The sequence below is a fragment of the Orcinus orca genome, chromosome 5, assembly GCF_937001465.1.
Source record: "Orcinus orca chromosome 5, mOrcOrc1.1, whole genome shotgun sequence".
Classification (NCBI taxonomy): domain Eukaryota; kingdom Metazoa; phylum Chordata; class Mammalia; order Artiodactyla; family Delphinidae; genus Orcinus; species Orcinus orca.
Genome location: NC_064563.1, coordinates 13,012,354 through 13,033,364, shown reverse-complemented (window position 1 = coordinate 13,033,364; position 21,011 = coordinate 13,012,354). Strand labels below are relative to the sequence as shown.

Sequence of the window (21,011 nt, the reverse complement as noted above, 5' to 3'; positions counted from 1 at the left end):
TTTCATGTAAACCATGAGGCTAAAGGAAAGATGGTGTGATCTGAGAGTACAGATGTGTTTTCCTTTGATTATTGGTCTGTTGGGTCCATTCCAGGTTTCACAAAGGGGACGTCCTCATCACCGCATCCACTGGAGTGATGACTGAAGCTGAAGGCGAGAGGTGGGGCCTGGTTCCCACACACGCATACGCCGTGTTGGACATCAGAGAGTTCAAGGTTTTGCCTTACATTTGTTTCCCTTATTTTTCTTGTGTGCTCGTAAGACATTGCAAGGATTCCAAGTGATACGTGAGCCTTTTAAATACTGACAGATCAAGGTTTAGGCCAAGTTTTAAAATCATTCCACCTATTACATTAAACAACTTGACCTCTACCATTGGAAATTATGAATAAAAAGATGGGAAGTGTAATGACAGTAGCAGCACAGATATTGATGACAGAACAGGAACATTGTATGCCTCTTTTTTGTCTCATAGAAGTAGCAGGGTCAAAGTGAAAACATGTCCCTCAAGGTTCTGAGCTGTCTGTTGGCGGTGGGGGTCAATCGCAGTGTCAGGCTATAGAGCGTAGTAGACATTCAGTGAATAGCTGTGCACGGACGAAAAATAAGAGGATACCTATGAATAGGAAACATGCCAGTGGGTTTGTAAGTGTTTTCCTAACAGCCCTTGCATGCTATGAGGCTTTTTTCAGACCCTTTTTCTATATGTGGGTGTTGGCACGGTTGACTTCATTACTTCTCATGTTATTGATTAGTTATTTTTCACTGAAAAATAGATCTGTTCTATGGATTAGAAGATACAAAAATTATTAAGGAAGGAAGGACTCTTTTTCCCTGATGGTATAGAAACTAAGCTGTCTAGTTACTGGAAAGTTTAACTAGCAGTGTATTCCAGTTTCTTCTGTTTAAACTTATAGAAAGAAATAGTGATTAATCAGCAAGAACAGAGTACTACTGTGTATTAATAGTCTGATTTTCTTATGTGGCACATGGAACTGTATGAATTACAAAGGCAATTGGGACCTGCTGCATCATTTAAAAATTTATAGTCTCAAAGCTTTCTAAATCAGCCCCCATTGTGATACCTCCAAACATTCTGTGTAGAATTGTCTCTTCCTTTTAAAGTGGAATAAATATTGACTACATAAAGCAAAAAATATAAAAATTTATGTGAAATTGAATAAGCTGAGAGGTTTGTGTTTGTTTCAGGAATGTAGTTTGCCACAAACACCAATTAAAACATTGTGGGGGGAGACGCAAGAGGGAAGAGATATGGGAACATATGTATATGTATAACTGATTCACTTTGTTATAAAGCAGAAACTAACACACCATTGTAAAGCAATTACACCCCAATAAAGATGTTAAAAAAAAGAAAAAAACAACATTGGGGGGCTTCCCTGGTGGCGCAGTGGTTGAGAGTCCGCCTGCCAATGCAGGGGACACGGGTTCGTGCCCCAGTCCGGAAAGATCCCACATGCCGCGGAGTGGCTGGGCCTGTGAGCCATGGCCGCTGAGCCTGCGCGTCCAGAGCCTGTGCTCCGCAACGGGAGAGGCCACAACAGTGAGAGGCCCGCGTACCGCAAAAAAAAACATTGGGAATAACAGTTGCTATTATTTAGTAACAATTTTATTGTTAGAACATCCTTTGAGATAGGTGTTAATGAATGTGTCTGGCAAGAGATTTAAATTTAGATAATGAAACAGTCAATATGAAAGTAAGCTTGAATATGAGGAATATTTCTCTAAAGATGTATCATTTACTTCAAGTAATAAGACTATTATGATTGTTCACAGGAAACTAGAAAAACAACATATTTAAGAGAAAAATAGGTACAGGTGGTTTGACTTGAAAACAAAACATTAAAAAGTTGTTAAATTTCAGTAAAGTAAACATTTCAAATAATAGCCTTGTTGCAAATCAGTTAAGGGCTTCCCTGGTGGCGCAGTGGTTGAGTCTGCCTGCCAGTGCAGGGGACACGGGTTCATGCCCCGGTCCGGGAAGATCCCACACGCTGTGGAGCGGCTGGGCCTGTGAGCCATGGCCGCTGAGCCTGCGCGTCCGGAGCCTGTGCTCCGCAACGGGAGAGGCCGCAACAGTGAGAGGCCCGCGTACCGCTAAAGAAAAAAAAAAAAAAAAAGAAAAAAACAGAAACAAAAAAATCAGTTAACATTGTTTACACAGTATCAATCCCATGTGTCAGTTATTCTGTAATGATTAAGGCTGCCTGTTTTTTATTTTTTTATACATTTTATTTTTTATTTTAAATTGAGGTATGATAGATGTACAATACTGCATTAGATCCAGGTGCACAGCATAGTGATGCGATATTTCTACATGTTATAAAATAATCACCCCAATAAGTCACCATCTGTCACCATACAAAGTTATTACAGTATTATTGACTGTATTCCCAGTGCTGAACATTTCATCCCCATGACTCATTTATTTTGTAGCTGGAAGTTTCTGCCTCTTAATCTCCCTCGCTTATTTTACTCTTTCCCCCCCCAGCCTATTCCCTTCTGGCAACTGCCTGTTTTTTCTCTGTATCTATGAGTCTGTTTCTGTTTTGTTATGTTTGTTCATTTGTTTTGTTTTTTAGATTCCACACATAAGTGAAATCATATGGTATTTATCTTTCTCTAACATTGCACTTAGCATAATACCCTTTAGGTCCATCCATGTAGTTGCAAATGGCAAGAATTCATTCTTTTTTATGGCTAACATTTCATTGTATATATGGATACCAAATTTCTTTATCCATTTATCCATCAATGGACACATAGGTTGTTTCCATATCTTGGCTCTTGTATATGATGATGCAGTGAACATTGGTGTGGGTATGTCTTTTTTGGATTAGTGTTTTTGTTTTCTGTGGACAGATACCCAGAAGTGGAATTACTTGATCATATGACAGTTCTGTTTTTAATTTTTTGAGGAATCTCCATATTGTTTTCATAATGGCTGGACCCAATTTACATTCCCACCAAAAGTGCCCTTGAATGTCAGTGATACCTGGAACCTGCTTCTGAAAAGCTTAGCGGCAATTTCCTCTCCTTCATATGTATACTCCTTCCGTTAAGAAGTGATAGAGTCCTGAAATAAGGAGATTTCCTGCTCATGTGGAAATAGGTTTTATGAAAAGAAAGGAGTTAGAGTTCAATGTTTGTTGGCTGATGCGTGGCAGGGGCAGGGTGAGGCACAAGTGGTGTAGAAGAGATTGAGAACAGAAATTGTATTAATGAGATTCTGGGGAATATGGCCTGAGAGTAATTAGTCTGGCTTACGTCCAGAAATCACATCTTCCCCAGGCCCTGTTTTGCCACATTTGAAATAGCAAAGGAATGTGTTTTTTTTCAAATGTCTTCCAAATAGTTTGATTTGTGACATCATTAGAAAAAGACCACAATTTTCTAAGTTGACTCCTTGAAATAAGACACATCTTTTGGATTTACAGGTTCTTTTGTTTTTCTGAATTAATGTAATCAACTCTGTAGACATGCCCAGTATTTACTGAGCGCATACTGTGTTCCATAAACTCAGTGGAGACGTCTGAAAAGGATAATAGTGTTACCATTTCAAGGAGTTTATAGTCGCATTGGGGAGACAAGACTCCTGCATTTGCACAAGTAGGAAACGATATAAGATAGGATATTATTTGTTGTAAACTAACGTAATACAGATTGTTAGCACTGTGAACTTTAAAGGAGAGGTAGTAATTAAAATGAGAAGGAAGTTGCTGAGTGCTAGAAACTTTGCATATGTTACTCCATTTAATCTTCACAACAGCTCAGAGACAGTAATGACCAACCAAGGCCCATAAAGCCGATAAACAGTAGAGCTGGAATTTGGTCCCATTTCATTATGACTCCAGAGTTCGTGTTCTTTTCATTGCTCCAGTCTTCACTGAGAGACAGTGGAACGAAGCTAAAGAGGATCTGAAAAGAAGAGTAGTTAAAAGGGATCAGAGAGCGCCTTCCAGAAACAGGAGCAGTGTGAGCAAAGGCATTTAGAGGTGAAATTGGATAAGGATCATTTGTGGGATTGTGAGAGGAAGGACTCGATTCTCTAAGGCAGGGCAGCCCAGTAGAACTTCCTGTGATGATGACAGTGTTCTGTGTCTGTGCTGTGCGATGCATCAGCTACTAGTACATTTGGTCCTTGAACTCTTGAAATGTGGCGACTGTGACTAAGGAACTGATTTGTAAACTGAATTAAATGATACCAATTTTTTTTTTCTTTTTTTGGCTGCGCCATGAGGCATGAGGGATCTTAGTTCCCCAGCCAGGGATCAGATTTGTGCCCCCTGCATTGAGAACTCGGAGTCTTAACCCCTGGACTGCCGGGGAAGTCCCGATTTAGTTATAACTAATCACGTGTGATTAGCGGCTACATATGGACAGCATAGCTCTAGGGATAGGTAGCCATTTATAGTTTTTGATCAGATATGGGATTCGGGGAAGTATTGATTAAAGAATAGTAATTTCAAATTTATTTGTAGGGAAAAGAATGGATAAGTATTCAAATTGCATCCTCGCTTGGAGAATGATATAACTAATAAAAATATGGTAAAACTGTTTTGCAACTTCATTACCTCCTGGTTTTTTAAAAAGGGGCTGCGATTTATCCAACTGAAAAATCCTTGGAGTCATTTACGTTGGAAAGGAAGATATAGTGAAAACGATGTAAAAAACTGGACCCCAGAGTTGCAAAAGTGTTTAAACTTTGATCCTCGAACAGCTCAGAAAATAGACAATGGTACCTATATTTTTAATTTAATAATATTTGATCTTTAAATAAATAACATGCTTTAACAGTGTGAAATGTACTTAACTGACAAGTCATTAAGATTTTTTTTTTAGACTAACAAAGACATCTGATTTTCAGGAATATTTTGGATCTCATGGGATGATCTCTGCCAGTATTATGATGTGATTTATTTGAGTTGGAATCCAGGTCTTTTTAAAGAATCAACATGTATTCACAGGTAACTTTTTTTGCACATTTCAGAATATGCTTTATAGTAGTCTCCCTTTTTTCATTTAAAATGAAATTATTTGGGAAGACTAGTATTCTCTCTTTTTGTCAGGCCCACAGATGACTATCGTGTAATAGTTATTATCCTTGTATGCTTCTTGGTTATGCCAAAAATTTAAAAAACAAGAAAACCCGATAACCTAATTGTGTTTGAAACACAAAACAAAAATAGTATTTCAGTTTAGCTCTATGAGAAATTTAATTACTACTTTCTTTGTTGATTTTGTCCTTTAGCACTTGGGATGCTAAGCAAGGACCTGTGAAAGATGCCTATAGCCTGGCCAACAATCCCCAGTACAAGTTGGAGGTGCAGTGTCCACAAGGGGGCGCTGCGGTTTGGGTTTTGCTTAGTAGACACATAACAGACAAGGTACTGATACCCTTCTTATATCCCATACAGAAATTCTTTTAAATATAATTAGACCATTGTGAGCAAGATATGTAACTTGATCACCAGCCTGTTTCATTTATATAGGTGGCTTGAAAATAGTGTTTACTTAGATAAATGAATATTTTCCTCAAAGGAAATTGGTCATTTATAATTATACACTTAAAATCTCGTTCAAAAATCATCTATGAAGAAAAATATGAGGGAGTTTATTCTTTCTAGAGAGGGTTTTAGTGTTGATTCTATATGCTTAGATCTTAACAATATTAACAAAAATATGCTAAAGAGGGTTTGGAAATGTTGATTCATTGGCCTGATTTTATAAAGGGTAACCATGATTTTAATGGCTTTAGAGTGGTTTTTTTAGTATCTTGCTTCGTACAATATGGTCATCTATTGAAATGACAGTTTAATTCAGAAAAATGACATTTTTTAATAACACTAAATAGAAATGCTCTTAAACTTAGAAATAATCTCCTTCCCCTCCCCTCCCCACCTCCATACACGAACACACACACACAGGAGCATTTTGAGCCCATTTTCCTAACCATATCGGATTCTTTGTGCTTTTAGGATGATTTCGCAAATAATCGAGAATTTATCACAATGGTTGTATACAAGACTGATGGGAAAAAAGTTTATTACCCAGGTATGTTTAGTAAACAGACATTCAAACAAACATTCAAATTCTATTTGTGTGATTAATTTGAAAATGAAAAATTTTATGTAGATGATATGCAGAAATTAATAATTATGCTGATAGACTAATAGAAACTACTCAAACAGATGGGTAGGTATTTATGCTACTTGTGTGTTTTGTTTTGATTTATTTTTAATTTAGACACCTCAGGAATTTGGGATTTCTACACTCTTGCACATTGCTGTCAGAGCTTTATTTCTGAAATTTAAATCCTATCTTTTTTCCCTGATCAAAAATTCTGTGGTTTTCCATGGACTCTTGGATAAAATCCAAGCTCTTCAGCTTGATGTCTAAGGCTTTTTATATTCCGCCTTCACCTCGCTGTCCCCCTTTATCTCATGCCCCAGCATTTCACAGTGGGTCTGGCTTCTCCTGAACACACCATGCCCTTGTTGCCCCTGTTTTCACACAGTTTCTTCTGCCGAGAGTCTCTTCTACCTGCCCTCTGCCCACATATTTCTTTTACCCTATTCTGTGTAATGAATGTGGTTAAGATCCAGTTTATGTTATTTTCTCTGTGTTAACCTTCCTACCAGGCAAAGTAAATCTTTCCCTAAGGCATTAACATACTGGGTTGAGACCATTTTACTTTCACATTAAACAAAAATTTTTTAGCACTTCATGATAGGAGCTGTTAGTTTATGTTCTAGTTTGGGAGACAAACAATAAGAAAAAAAAAGACCTGATAGTGACACATATTTGTAAAGAAATGCATAGGGTCACATTGGTTACTTTGGTTGGGTGGCCATGGAAAGCCTCTTTAAGAAGGGATAAGAGGAACTCCAAATCACGAACAGGAGTCATGCAAAGAAGTAGAGGAAAAAGCATTAGAAGTAGAGGTAAAAGCATTATAAGCAGAGGGAACAGCAAGTGCAAGGACCCTAAAATGAGGGAAAGATAGGTGTTTTCTGGTAACAGAAGAAAGGCCAGGAGGCCTGGGCAGTGTGGTATCACAGAAATGGTCAGAGGTATGCAGGCTTAGATCACAGGAGGTCTATCAGCCCAGGAAAGGGTTTGGATTTTGCTCTAAGTGCAATGGGAAATCTTTGGAGGGTCTTAATCAGGAAAATGGCATTATCTGATTTTGTTTTTTAAGAAAATTCTCTGTAGAATATATTGGAGGGGACAAAAAATGGAAGCAGAGAACCCAATTAGGTGATTTTATTTATGTGAGAAGTGACGGTGGTTTGAACTGAGGGTGCTAAAGGGGAGATGGAGAGTGGACAGATTTGGGCTTGGTTAGGGTTGTCAGGACTTGGGTTAATGTGTGGTCAAAGAGGAGTCAAGGATGATTCCTGTGTTTTGGGCTTGAGCCATAGAAAGGTGTAACATTGACTGAGATGTAAATGTTGGTGGGAGCAGGGGAGGGAGCAGAATTGTTGTGGAGTAAAATCAAAAGTTAATTTTTGGTTTTGTTAAATTTGAGATCCCTGTTAGCTCTCCAAGTGAAGGTGCCAAGTAGGCAGTTGGGGTTTTGAGCAGAATTCTGGGACAAGGGTAGGGCCGCAGGTACAGACGGAGGAGTCGGGATAAGGAAAGCATTTGAAGGTAGGACTGTATATAAATCACCTACAGAGAGAGTTGTAGGTTCAGAGACAAACACCCAGCACCTGGTCCTTGGACTCTGGCATCTTACGGTTGAGCAGAGGGCAAGTTACCACAGAAGAATTTGAACAGAGTACCTGACGAGACAGAGTAAGTTTTCATATAACCCAAGGGAAGAAAATACTCCATGCAGGAAAGAGTGGACATCTCCACCCATTGCTATTTCTGAGGTCCAGTGAGATTAGGCTAGAGAAGAGACTGTTGGACCTAGTGCCCTGGCAGCATCTTTGACCTTGACAAGAACAGAGTTGGCAAGAGGTGGGCTGGAAGCCCAGGTGGAGTAGATTGAGGAGGGCCTGAGGTAAGGAAGCAATCACTGACCGTTCTTTCAAGAAGGCTGTGCAGAGAAATGGGCACTGATGGGAGAGATGGGATCAAAAGTGGTTTTGTCCAGTTTCGTTTTGCTTGATCATAGGAAAACATGGCCTTCTTCCCCATTATGCTGCATTGAGGGTATCCCAAGGTTTTCTGGCATGTGCATGGCACACGGTAGGTCCAATGATAAATGTCAAGTTAAACTAGCTAAATTTTCCATTTTTCACGTTGGTCATTATATAACCAAAACACAAATTTTGTGAGTATATTCTGAGCATTAACATGTTACATGGCTTTTGAATTTCAAACACCTTGTTACCCTTTGTACTTGGATTTTTAAAAAAACAATGCTTCCTCTCTTACACATAGTGACTTTGCCATTTCAGGATACTTTCTGGTTTCTAGTTTTATTTTCATCACAATACTCTGAGGTAAATCAGACCGTTCTCCATCTGACAGGAGAGTAAACTGAGACGTAGGTCACACCTTTCAGGACCACAGACGTGCCCATTCTTTTCCCCTTCACACTAGATCGCACCACCTCTAAGCTTGAGAGACTTATTACCTGTTTGAGATACTAAAATTTTTTCTACGAATTGCTTTATAAATATTCATTGTGCCTAAATAACCTCAGTGATATAGTATTGATCTTAAATGACTTCATTGACATGCATGAAATGATTTTATTGTATCAGCCTTAATTCATGAGACTGTGAAAGGATATGACAGGCAGCATTGTGTGTGATAGCAAAATATTGGAAATAATCCAAATCTCCACATTGTCTGAATAACTAGATGGGGGAGTATAGATAAAATATGTCCTATTCATATGATGGCATACAATACTGTACACATTGATTTAAAAGGAATAAACTATCTGTGTAGATCAACATGGATCTCAAAAACTTCAGTGAAAAATGAAAGATAAGACATATACTGTCTGTTTTTTTAGATACATGCTCGTGTGTGTGTGTGTGTGTGTGTGTGTGTGAGAGAGAGAGAGAGAGAGAGAGAGAGAGAGAGAATGAAAGGATGCCCATCAAATCCATCAGAGTGGAATGGAATATTAACGGTGGTGGTTAAAAGGAACTTTGCTAGTATGACAAAAAATATGTTAATTTAATTCTGAGTGGTGGGAAATAGATATGTTTATATATATAAACGTATATATGTTTACTTTTATATATATGTTTATATATATATATAAACATATATATATGTTTACTTCTTTGTATCTTTTTAAAAAATTTTCCTTAACAGAAAAAAAGTTAATCTTGATTTTAAAATCCTCTACCAGGAGAGAAAAATAAAACATAGGGCAAATAGCAGGGATTATCATAACCTCATTGGATGTATTCCAAAAGATCTCTTTTTACTTATTAGAAACTATTTCATTTTAAAGTTTTAAATTGCTTAATTGTAAAGTTTTAAATTGAAATTTAATTCTTTAGTACATTATATTTTAAAGATGAATTAATTAAGGGGATGTCCATCCATTTAATTATTTTTCCTACATCAACCATAAAACTTAAAAACTAAAGTCCTGTCTTCTGTAAACCTACTTGTTTATTTGCAGCTGACCCACCTCCGTACATTGATGGGATTCGAATTAACAGCCCTCATTATTTAACTAAGATAAAGCTAACCACACCTGGGACCCATACCTTTACATTAGTGGTTTCTCAGTATGAAAAACAGAACACAATCCATTACACAGTCCGGGTAAGTAAACCAACATGACAGAACAATAATAGAAAGTACATAACGTCTCTGCTTTGTAAGTGGGATTATCTACAAAAAAGGTTATTTATAAAGATTAATCTATATATTGTTCAGTGTGTGTTTATCTGTATAACAATTCAGTATTAAATTATGATGATGCTTCATGCAGAAAATAATGCTTTTAAATGGTAAAATTTTTATTTTGAATAACATTTTGACTGAACATTTTAGTTTTTAGAGTAGTAGTTTAGTCCTGAGGTAATTTGGTATGTTGGACTAATAAATTCACAGAGCAATAAAAGCTCCTTTAGTCTCTATAATACTTTTATTGAATTAAAAAAGAAGACCTTGAACTTAGTGAAAGGAAATCGATTGCCTATAAACATGTCTCTCAGATAGCTGGGAAGGTCATCGTAATTTTGTTCTGCATAGATTTGTTTGTCGTAGATCAGTCAAGAAGCTCAATTTGAATAGATTTTTAGTGACGAAAGGGACTTTGGGAGCTGCTTTCACCCCTTCATTCTTCACATGTAGAAGCCAAGGCCTAGGGAGATTGTGGTATGTCCTGAGTCATACAGTTAGCAGCAGACAGAGCCTTAGCCGCCCAACCCGCAGTTGTTTATTCCTGCCCTGATGCCAGGCTGCCTACAGAATCAGGACTATTATATATGCCAACTAATTTCTTAGTCTTCCAAAACATTCTTTCATCACTTTAGTGTTTTTATAAGCATAAATTTTATCACTATAATAATTTTCTTTTTTTTTTTTTTAACTCTAGGTATACTCAGCATGCAGCTTTACTTTTTCAAAGATTCCTTCACCATATACCATATCAAAGCAGGTAAGAGAATTTTTTCTCTGGGTCATAATCTCATCGAAATCTTAGAATTCCCTTTCCTTTTTCTCCTTTTCTCATTTTTTTTTTTTCATGTTTAACAATTTCTTACAAAGTAAAAACATTCTGGGACTTGACAGGACTACAAGGGAAATGTAAGTAGTCTCCAGTCTGGGTTGGAATACAAGCTCTTCAGTGAGCACCGTTAAGTGATTCTGTGGGGAAAAAATTCAGAGAAGGAAGACTAATGCAAACCTTGGTCAGTAGGGAAGGCCGTAAGCAGAATTTGAGATCGACTCTGCAGGGCGGGCTGGACGTGTGGAAGAGGATTTTAGGGAGAATTCTTGGCAGAGCAGACTTGAAGGCTGAGAGTTGGAGACAGGGCTGAGAGTAGCAAAGTAGCCGGGCTGCCTTGGAGAGGGATGCTGGCTGCTGGTGGCAATAAAGCCTGGAGAGAGAGGATGCAGCCACGGTGGAGAGTTGCTTTTTTTCTTCTTTTTTCTTTTTTTTTTAAGGCACAAAGGAATTTTGTCTTTTAAATAGAATTATAGAATGTGAAGTTTTGTTAATACAAAAGCTTTGTTTTATTAGATTAATGGAAAGTGGAGTGGTCAGAGTGCCGGAGGATGTGGAAATTTCCAAGAGACTCACAAAAATAACCCCATTTACCAATTCCATATAGAGAAGACTGGGCCACTACTGATCGAGCTAAGAGGACCAAGGTTTGTGATAAATAACTTTCTTAAATTAATAATGTTATATTAAAAATGAGTTTAGTGGAACCGAATAGGGTTTTGAAATATATATATATGTGGACACTTAATTTATGATTAAAGAGGAGTGAGGAAAGGGCACCATTCAATAATGGTGCTGGAATAATTAATATCCACTTACCAAAAAGGTGATTAGACCCCTGTCTCACACCCAATCTAAAAGTCAATTCCAGGTGGATTACTAATACAGGAGATGAGAACCTCAGGATAAGGAAAGACTTAAGACACAAAGAACACATAAAAAGATTTGTAAATATCCTACATTAGTAAGAAAAAGTCTGCAGTTTTTTTGTGTGTTTTTTTTTTTGGCTACGTCAGGTCTTAGTTGAGGCACACGGGATCTTCGTTGAGGCATGTGGGATCTTTCGTTGCGGCGCATGGGCTTCTCTGTAGTTGCGGCGTGCAGGTTTTCTCTTCTCTAGTTGTGGCGCGCAGGCTCCAGGGCTCATGGGCTCTGTGGTTTGCGGCACACAGGCTCTCTAGTTGAGGCACACGTGCTCAGTAGTTGTGGCATGTGGCCTTAGTTGCCCGGCGGCATGTGGGATCTTAGTTCCCTGACCAGGGATCAAACCCATGTCCCCTGCATTGTTAGGCGGATTCTTTACCATTGGACCACCAGGGAAGTCCCAAGTCTGCAGTTTTTAAAAAATAAAAACAAAAACTTGAATAGGCATGTCATAAGAGAAATAATCCAAATGGCCAATAAATTGTGTAAGCCCAAAATTAGAAAAGCCAGTGTTCATCAGTGGCATTTAAGATTATAAAACAGTTATACAGTAATAGAGTCCGCCATAACAATGAAAATAAATTACAGCTCCCCACAGCATGGGTAAGTCTTGGGAGCAAGGATGAGCGACAGAAGCCACATAACAGGATATGTGACTGTTTACCTGTTCTTGACTTCCACTTGTATGAAGTCAAGAACAGGTAAAACTAAACTATTGTTGAAGGATGCACACTTACGTAGTCAGACTATAGACAAAGCAGGAAAGTGATGACCAGGCAAGTTAGCTCTGGGGGACAGAGGCGGTGATCAAAAGGGAGCACACAGGGACTTCTGCAGTGCCGAGAGGGTTTTGTTGACTGAGGTGGGGGTAACCCAGGTGTCTGTTCACTTTATGAATTATTTGTTAAGCTGATATTTATTTTATGTGCACTGTGTTATATTTCACAATTTTAAAAGGTTTAAAAAATACAGAGAATACAAATAAAAATAGTACTAGCTTCTAAATAAAACTAGGCTTAACTTTGCCTTCCTGTAATTATAGACTATTTCAAAAGAAACTTACAATCCTTTAGATAAGACTAAGCTATTTTTCCACGTCATTTTAGAAGCCTTTACCAGTTTGATAAGTGAAATAAGGTACCTAATTGCCCTTTTGTATTTCATTACCATGTAGCTTGAATATGGAAAAATGTTTATTGACGATGTGTATTTTTTCCTTTATTCATATATTTATTCATGTCTTTTGACCATTTTTCTGTTGGACTTGTCACGTTTTTCTTAATTGTAAGCGTGAATAAGGGTATGTATGTAAAGGTATTAACTCCTTCACATATTTGCAGGTATTTTTCCCAGATTAATTTTTTTTCTCACATAGAAAAAAATGTTTCTTTATAATCAGATCTGTTTCTTTTGGTTTATTTTGCTGTGGGCAGGAACTCTCACCCTAATATCAAATAAATTTTTACCGTATTTTCTTCTAGTTCTTTTATGGTTTTATTTTTTACATTATTTGTTTCAAGTCCATGTGGAATGTATTTTATATTTGGTGTGAAATACAGTTTAACAATTTTTTTTCTAAGCTTTTGTCACCTTATCACCACCTACATAAGTAATCCTTTCCCTACTGATTTGGAATGCCATGTGTACCATACGCTAATTATTTCTGTAAATTTAGATCTTATTTCAGGGTCCTCTCCTGTACTTTTTCTGCCTAATACACTGTTTTATCATTTAAATTTAACATTATTCTCTGAGAGCCTGTGGTAAAAATAGTCTCTTCTAAAGTAAGTTTAATAAAATGTTAATCTTTATGGCATCAATTTCAAAACATAAATGGTGTTTTCTGTAATTAAGAGTAAAAATAGTATGCATGTGTCTCAGAGTGCTGTTCCTCCTACTGAAGCTTTAGAAGCATGTACTTGATTTAATAGTCCATCTGCACTTCAGGTATAGTTATTTTGGGTATGTGTTTGAGACGACTTAATAACAGCAATAATTTGTTCTTTTTTACTGCTAGGCAATATAGTGTTGGATTTGAAGTTGTAACAGTTTCTGTGGTGGGAGACCCTGGTCCCCATGGCTTTCAGAGGAAATCTAGTGGTGACTACAGGTAATGTTGGCATTTTGATTGCTATCTAATTTACACTTTACTTTCTGTGGCGTCATCACCTGAAAACCTTGTTCTCATTTTCCCTGAATATAGGTGTGGGTTTTGCTACCTGGAACTAGAAAATATACCTGCTGGGATCTACAATATCATTCCCAGTACTTTTTTGCCTAAACAAGAAGGACCGTTTTTCTTGGACTTTAATAGTATTATCCCCATCAAGACAACACAACTGCAGTGACAGAGAAACCTCAGCAACAGCTGGATCTTATACTCAGCAAACGTCATCTCTTCAAGCGAGGACACAGATCTCCAGGACACTGAACACAGTCATCAGAACAGAACTAAATCTCTAAAAGCGTTCCTGTGGAATCTGGTGCTGAAGTCAGGGTGTGTGGTGAGAACTGTATGTAGTCAGGATTACCCTATGTCACTTAGAAGCACCATTTGCGTGGTTTTGTGTATATATGGAGTGGGCTTGCCTGTAGGGGCCACATTGTACAGAAAAGTGTAGCTGCTTAAAGATTAGGCTCAGTCAAGCACTGAGATAGATGCCCTTGCCAAGAGGGAACCGAGACCGGACGAGGAAAATGAGGGGTGTAGACTCACTCACTGAGTGGAACAGGCTGGGAGAATATTCTGAAGGATCTATGTTATGTGGTCTTCTTGGCCGAGCATGTTGTTAAGGTAGACCTGCTTGTGTCGTGAGTCTGCTGTACATCCTGGGCACCTAATTATCAAATGAATCATATTACCATGAGATTTTAATTCTGCATTATTTATGGCTTTAAATGCTTACTGTTGCCCATAGGTTATGAAAGGATAAAGTTTTAATACTAATTAACTTAGCATGAAGGTGCTCATGCTTAAGAATGAAGGTTGTTGAAGTTAGATACCTGTCTCCCATTGACTCATGTAAAGAGAACTGAGGTATATTCATCAGTGTAGTTTTTATCAGGTTGATGAAAGTAGTAGTCTGAGACATTGAGGACATTACAATTTAGTTTGTCTAGTCTTTTTTAAATTGCTCTGTAGTTCAGTGTTCTTATGGTAACATCACTCTAAAGAAAATACAGTTGAGGATTTAATATATGGTAATTGGGTTGCATTTGAAAAAATTGCCAGGATACTGTTATGTATAAATTCCCAGTTTACATAAAAATTCATCGGAGTAGAATGATGCTCAAGACTTTAAAGATCTAAAAATTAACACAGTGGGATTTTTCATCATCTCTAATTATTAAAACTTCTTTTGTATTTCTGTTATCTTTAATTGAAATAAAATGTTTGTTTATACTTATGGAAACTGCATAGTTTAACCTAGAGAAATTATTAGAGGACTTCATGTGGTATGTTCCATCTAAAACAGAACTCATTAGTTGCATGAAAATTGACACTTTTACAAAAAAAGTCTATTCTTTTACATTCAGGATAGTGGTAGATTGTACTAGTGATTGATAGATTTCACTTTGATAAATAGTGCTTTCACTTTTAGCATATTTTAGGTGGATTACTTTACTTTTCTATTACTTTTTAAAGAAAAATCTAAAGCATAAGAGGTATATTTATTATAAACATGATTTGAACCTTTTGTGTTAAAGATCTTATACGGGATGCAAACTAAGATCTAATCCCTGCCCTCAAAATCCAATGGAGGAGACCTATGTAAACAATTTACTATATTGTAATGTTGAATTCTGTAACAGAGCTCTAAATAGAACTCACGATGTACAAGTAAAGATTAATTTTGGTTGGACCAATATAGAAAGAGAATAGAAACAACTGGGGAGCGTTTCGAAATTCAGTGCTCAAGTATACCTGAGTCACTAATCAACCTGTGGGGCTGAGACCTAGGAGATGCCCAGGTGCCACAGACAGGAGAACCAGGCCTCCAGCATAAGCACCTCATCTTTATTTATTTTCCTGCCACTGCGTCTCCATACTGCTCGGCTTTAGTAGCAGCAGAAGTGGAATTCTGATTCAAACCTGGTAATCAGGGCTTAAATTGTTAAGATCCAGGACCTTAACTGAAGATAAGAACAGATGACCACTGCATTCCATGCTCTTCCTTATGGCAAGAGGATTGTCTGGAAGATTTAGGCAACATCAGGATTTCTTATTTGAAGTCACAGAAAGACATTTTCTTAAGCCATTTTTATTACACTCAAGGTATTAAGACAAGTACAAAATAACCTTGTAATTAAGATACTGTATCAGTCATTAAAAAAGGAGAAAACAGGACAGTATGAAGGGATTTACACAAATGACAAATATATAAGCTTGACAGACTTAATGGGCAACTTCAATGGGGTTGCTTTTCTTTCTTTTAGAAACGCTAAGTTTTCTTAACAAAAAGGGACAAATAAAATACAATGCTCTAAATATGTGTAACCATGAAAACAAGAAAAGCAGTAATAGAACACTTACACTTAGCATAACAGACACCATTGCTTCTGTTTAACAGCCTTTGCCAACATGTGCCTCCTCCCTTTCCTAGCTGTAAGGAACAATTTCCTCTAAGAAATACTAGTGCAGCATAACCCTTAAATAATTTTTTATTTTTAAAGTTACAGCCTACAGAGAAATTAACACCTTGTCAATCTAGAACAACACTGGCAACCATTCCCCATGCACTTCTCTTAGAATAAGTCCCCTGGGCCGGTAGGATGAGGTTTACGCTGTAGAACCTTTTCTTCCACAGCCATGAACCCCCTTCTGTGACAGGCCCCTGCTGCCCTCGTCCCGCCCCCCATCCCCACACCAGCATTCACCTTTCCCACCCCCAAAAGTGCAGCTCTTGGTGACCTTTTACAGAAGATGATTTTAATGGGTGTCCCAGCAAATTCACTTTTTTAAAAGCCCCCTCTGAAAACCAGAGATGATGAAAATGAATTGTGTCCTTGGATTTTTTTTTTTTAAGCCTTCATTGGGTCAAAAAGGTGTCCTTCTGAATATTTGAGTTTTGTCTTGTGTACCTGTTTTCCTTTAGATCCCCTGGGATACAAAGGAGAGAACAAGGCCATTTCCCCAATCGAGCCAGCCGTCGAGCCCGCTGGGGCTCAGCTCCCCGGCCCCTTTACTGGCTCGGGGATTTTTCCCCGGGAACTGGTTACTGCTTCCACAGCACTGACAGGGGACATTCCACAAAGGCCTTGGGCCTGGTCACAGCCCACCTGCAACGACTCTGTGCTGAAAAACACCAGCCTGAGAGCTCTTACCCAGAAGAAACATCTTCAGCTCTCAAGTTCACTGAAACGTCATTAGTGCAGTTTAGAGGCAATGCTTGGGATTTGGCATATATTAAATGATTATTGGCACAATTGTTCTCCATACAGTTTCATGTCTAAATATTGATATGCGCTTGGGCCAGAGCCGCAGCTCAATCAGCCGATCTGCACCACGTTTATGTCCTCGATGACCCTGTCCCTGCCCTTCGAGCCCTGCAGGGACAGCTGCCGCATCCTGTCCTCCAAGGCCTGGCCCTCGGGGGACGTGCTGCTCGGGCTCTCGCCACTGTCACCGCTGCTGCTGCCGAGACCCCGATGGTTGCTGGCTCTGTCACTTGCTTTATTCTCTGCCCCTTCCGCCCTGTCTCCTGTAGAAACGTAAAGATCACGGGGTGAGTACCGACAATTCCAAGGGTCCCCTGGGCCCCAGTCCGTCAGCCGGCTCAACCTCCAGACTCCCAGTGTGGCCCCACTGTGCGCATCACACAAGCGCTTCCATCACAGGACTGCCTGCTGCTTTCGTTGTGCGGGAAACCGTATATGTCCCTCATCTTTGCAGGTGAAATCTGTCACACTCATGTAACAGCTGGGAAACAGAAACCTCTCTAGCAGGTGCTTGTCAAGAGGACTGTTGTGATGGCAGATACAGAAGGAAGCAGGTTGGGAGTGGAGCTGGGCGCCATCTCAGGCCGCCACACCACAGCACGTGCACCGAGGCCCTGAGCGCGGCCTCCGGGGCAGGCTCCCCCGAGCAGGGGGCTCAACTCACCTCGCTCCACCTCGCACTCGGGGGAGGAGGCCCCGCTGCACTCACTGCGGGGGCCCAGCACCGGGAACATCATCCCGAATTCCGACAGGGACATGGGGCTGGGCAGGTCCAGGCTGCCGGGCCTCACGGCTGCGGGGAACTGCTCAGGCATCTCCGACGGGCTCGTGGGACCCGAGCTGAAGCTGGACACGGACTGGGTCTCCGAATCATCTTCAGACACAAAGGTGCTGCAGTTGTCATCTTCGAAGGCCTCGGAGGCCACTAGGAGGAGAGAGAACAGCCATCACCCAGGCCTGACAGACAGCCACCCAGTTCCTTACACGTCTCCAGATGCATCCACTGCAGGCAGGAGCTAGACAGGGCTTGGCAGCTGCAGGGTCCAACCACCTGATCCCAGGATCCCTTCACCTTGCAGGGAAGCCGCTGGACCCCGTGGATACTCAGTGTCCTTACCAACACTTTCCAGCCCTGCCCTAGAAGTCAGCGTCACCAGACACTGCCTGAAGGTGGAAGGTGAATTCAGCCACAGATCGGGGGTTTTATCCACCCCAGTCCCCCAAACAGATCCCCCCGTGCACAGGAAGAGGGCTGGCCTGCGTAACGCACCCTGAACCAAGCCAGCCAGGCTTCAGGGCTGCCTCCTTCCACGGGATGGGCAGCAGAAGCTGCTGGACGAGACGGCCCTGCGTGGAGTGTCTGCTGGGACCATCTTCTGAGTAACCTGTGATCTCATAAAAGACGTGGCTCGGAGCCCAGCTAGATCACTACTGGCCACAGGAGAACACAGTTCCCTTACAGTGTTCTGTAGCTTGTGCCTCGTTTGTTTTGTGGACCATTATGACCAAGGCCCAGAGACACGTCATTCTCCCGGTTTGAAAGCCGCCTCAGCTTTGAACTATTTCCCCCTCAGCCCACACATGATCCCACGCCCCTTTCCTCCTCCCTCTGCTTTAAAAACAGCCTGTAGGATCCCTTAGATGATCATCCACGAGAAGTACTGTAATGCTGAGCACAGAAAATGGGCTCAGCTCTGAGTTCAAATCCCATCTCCACTACTTGCTGTGTAGCCTTGGTCAAGGTACTTAACCTCTCTGAGCTTCATGTTCTTCTCCACACAGGGTTTATGAGATGATGTATACTAAAGTACTCACATCACGGTTGCTCAAATTAGTTTTCCTTTTCTTTTACCTGGGGCCTGGCACTTAAATGTTTATTGGCTGAATTAAGGAACACCCAAGGGCGGAGTGTGGGGAAGGGCCAACGGCCATCATTCCACAGAAAAGGCAGAGAAGGATGTGGGCAGAGACAGTGCTGGGGGGTGGTTTCTGGACTGACATAGAGGGAGCCACCACAACCCTCTGTATCCATTTCCCAGGGGTGGTCCTTGGAAAACAGGTCCCCAAGGACAGACACATGTGCAGTGACCACTGGAGGCCGGCGCTCCTTCATTTAATCCTGATGACCGCTCTCTGTAGTGGACGGCAGGGACCTTCATGTGCCCCCCGCTTTACAGGGGAAGAAACAGACAGGAAGTTACACCCTAGCCCATGTCATGTACTAGTCATAGTGGGAAGGTCAGGACTTGAATCAAATCTGATTCCCAAGTCCCTATTCCAGACGACTCTTCTTCCCTGTGGGACTTCTCAGAGCCTTCAATGCCCTAACACGTACTTGGAATGTCAGGAGTGAACGTGTAACATTTCCCAAACATATCTAACCACAGAATCCTGACTCTGAGGATGCTCAGTAGCATCTTGGTGAACACAGTGTCCCACCAATGGGGGAGGCCCCAGGAAGCAGGCCGCACTAGCTGCACATGTGCCCCTGACTCACCAGAAACAGCGTCAGGCTCGGGCTTGCGCCCCGACAGGTCCTCGGCAGCCGGGCTGCCCCCCTCGGCCCCGACACCGCACCCACGGGGCCCCATGGCGCTGGAGCGCCGCCGCTCGTGGATCTCGTCGGAAATCGTCTCCAGGTTCCTCAGGGCCGTCTTGTACTCGCCCTTCGCCAGGGCCAGCTTGGCCTGCAGTTCGTCCACCGTCTTCTTCAGCTGCTGCTCGGGAGAAAGGAAGGCTCTGTGAGTGAGGCCACCCCTGCCGGCCTGGCGATGCTCTTGAGTGACGGGTTCAAACATTTGCGCCCATCACTCTACCCTCAAGACACGACTGGGGCCCTGATCCCCTTCCACAGCTCTCCACGCAGCAGATATGAGAGCAGCCACCACCCCGCAACTCCCAGCCAGGTGACAACTTGAGCTCTATACCCAGGAGCAACCCCTGGGAATAAGCCCATCAGGGAAGCAGCAGTGGGAGTCAAGTTCCCACAGAAGTCCCACACTCCAGCCATCTGATTCGGGAGCTGTGGTCCTCACACTTGAGGTGCATCAGGACCCCCTGGAGGGTGTGTTAAAACCCAGATGGCTGGGCCCCGCCTGCAGAGCCTCTGTTCAGTCGGTCTGGGGCGGGACTGGGAATCTGCACTGCCAGCAAAGCTCCCGGGCCCTGCTGAGAACCACTAACCGAGTACAATATGGAAAGTGACTGAAGCAGGTTCAGAGGGCGGCAGAGAGCACTAAGGACGCAGCAAGACCACTCTGAAGGCTGAAGACTTGGTCAAGAATGTGTCCCCCTCACTGGCAGCCATGGGGCCATTTGAAAGCCCACTACAGAAAGGGGGGCTTTGAGGGCAGAAAACTCCGATCTGCTTCAAAGCCAAAGGCCACACGTACCTCAAGCTGCATGTAGTACTTCGCCTTGAGTTCAAAGTAAGGCCTGTAGAAGACAGGAAGGAAACCTATAAGAGCATGATAGCAGTGCCCCCAAACAACTCCATGGGGTGTCCAGGGGGCAGTGGCTGCAGCTGGCCAGGCCATCCTCCAGCATTTACTCAGCTCTGATGAGCCATGAGATAAGGGGGTGCTCCCAGCTCCTGGGCCTGACGGATACAGACACTCCCCCAGGGCCAAGCTGCCAGAAGGCCTATCTCAAGACACGGGAAACCCACACATAGGAACACGTATCCCAGGGCCCCAAACCCTGGCTCACTGTCCTCTCTGGGGGGGCTGTTCAAGGCCACATAGGGTGTGCCCAGCAGCTAAGGTGGCCCAGCCTCCTCTCCTAGGGATGCCTAGCAGATGAGGCTGAGAAGAAGCTGCCTCAACACACACCGGCTCTGCTGAGTTCATCCAGGGAAGGGAGAGGCACCACCGTCCCTCACTGAGGACAGCAGGGCCACCACAGGGACAGGGGCTCAGGTCGGCCTCTTGGATTCTGTGCCGGACTAGGGGGACCGGACAGTGTGCTGACC

At 41.6% G+C, this 21,011-nt stretch overlaps 2 protein-coding genes across 5 annotated transcripts in view; one reads left to right on the top strand and one right to left on the bottom strand.

The window, feature by feature from the left end:
* CAPN7 (calpain 7) overlaps positions 1–15,015 on the top strand; it is a 37,814-nt gene extending 22,799 nt beyond the window's left edge. Inside the window, exons 12-21 of one of the 3 annotated variants that reach the window (XM_004271949.4) lie at positions 95–215; positions 4,615–4,759; positions 4,889–4,988; positions 5,273–5,408; positions 6,000–6,075; positions 9,623–9,768; positions 10,547–10,609; positions 11,195–11,325; positions 13,620–13,712; positions 13,806–15,015. In XM_004271949.4, coding sequence (XP_004271997.1) covers positions 95–215; positions 4,615–4,759; positions 4,889–4,988; positions 5,273–5,408; positions 6,000–6,075; positions 9,623–9,768; positions 10,547–10,609; positions 11,195–11,325; positions 13,620–13,712; positions 13,806–13,950 — 1,156 coding nt within the window. In that variant the 3' untranslated portion in view covers positions 13,951–15,015. Of the gene's footprint in view, positions 1–94; positions 216–4,614; positions 4,760–4,888; positions 4,989–5,272; positions 5,409–5,999; positions 6,076–8,146; positions 8,221–9,622; positions 9,769–10,546; positions 10,610–11,194; positions 11,326–13,619; positions 13,713–13,805 lie in introns of those variants that run through there. The other 2 variants (XR_004484390.2, XM_033432007.2) reach the window with 2 other exon arrangements.
* An 829-nt stretch (positions 15,016–15,844) lies between these two features.
* SH3BP5 (SH3 domain binding protein 5) overlaps positions 15,845–21,011 on the bottom strand; it is a 78,585-nt gene continuing 73,418 nt past the window's right edge. For both annotated transcript variants that reach the window (XM_004271948.4, XM_049710201.1), the window contains exons 6-9: positions 20,434–20,476; positions 19,539–19,758; positions 17,706–17,966; positions 15,845–17,304 (exon numbers count right to left, since the gene is read on the bottom strand). In XM_004271948.4, coding sequence (XP_004271996.1) covers positions 17,093–17,304; positions 17,706–17,966; positions 19,539–19,758; positions 20,434–20,476 — 736 coding nt within the window. In that variant the 3' untranslated portion in view covers positions 15,845–17,092. The remainder of the gene's footprint in view (positions 17,305–17,705; positions 17,967–19,538; positions 19,759–20,433; positions 20,477–21,011) is intronic.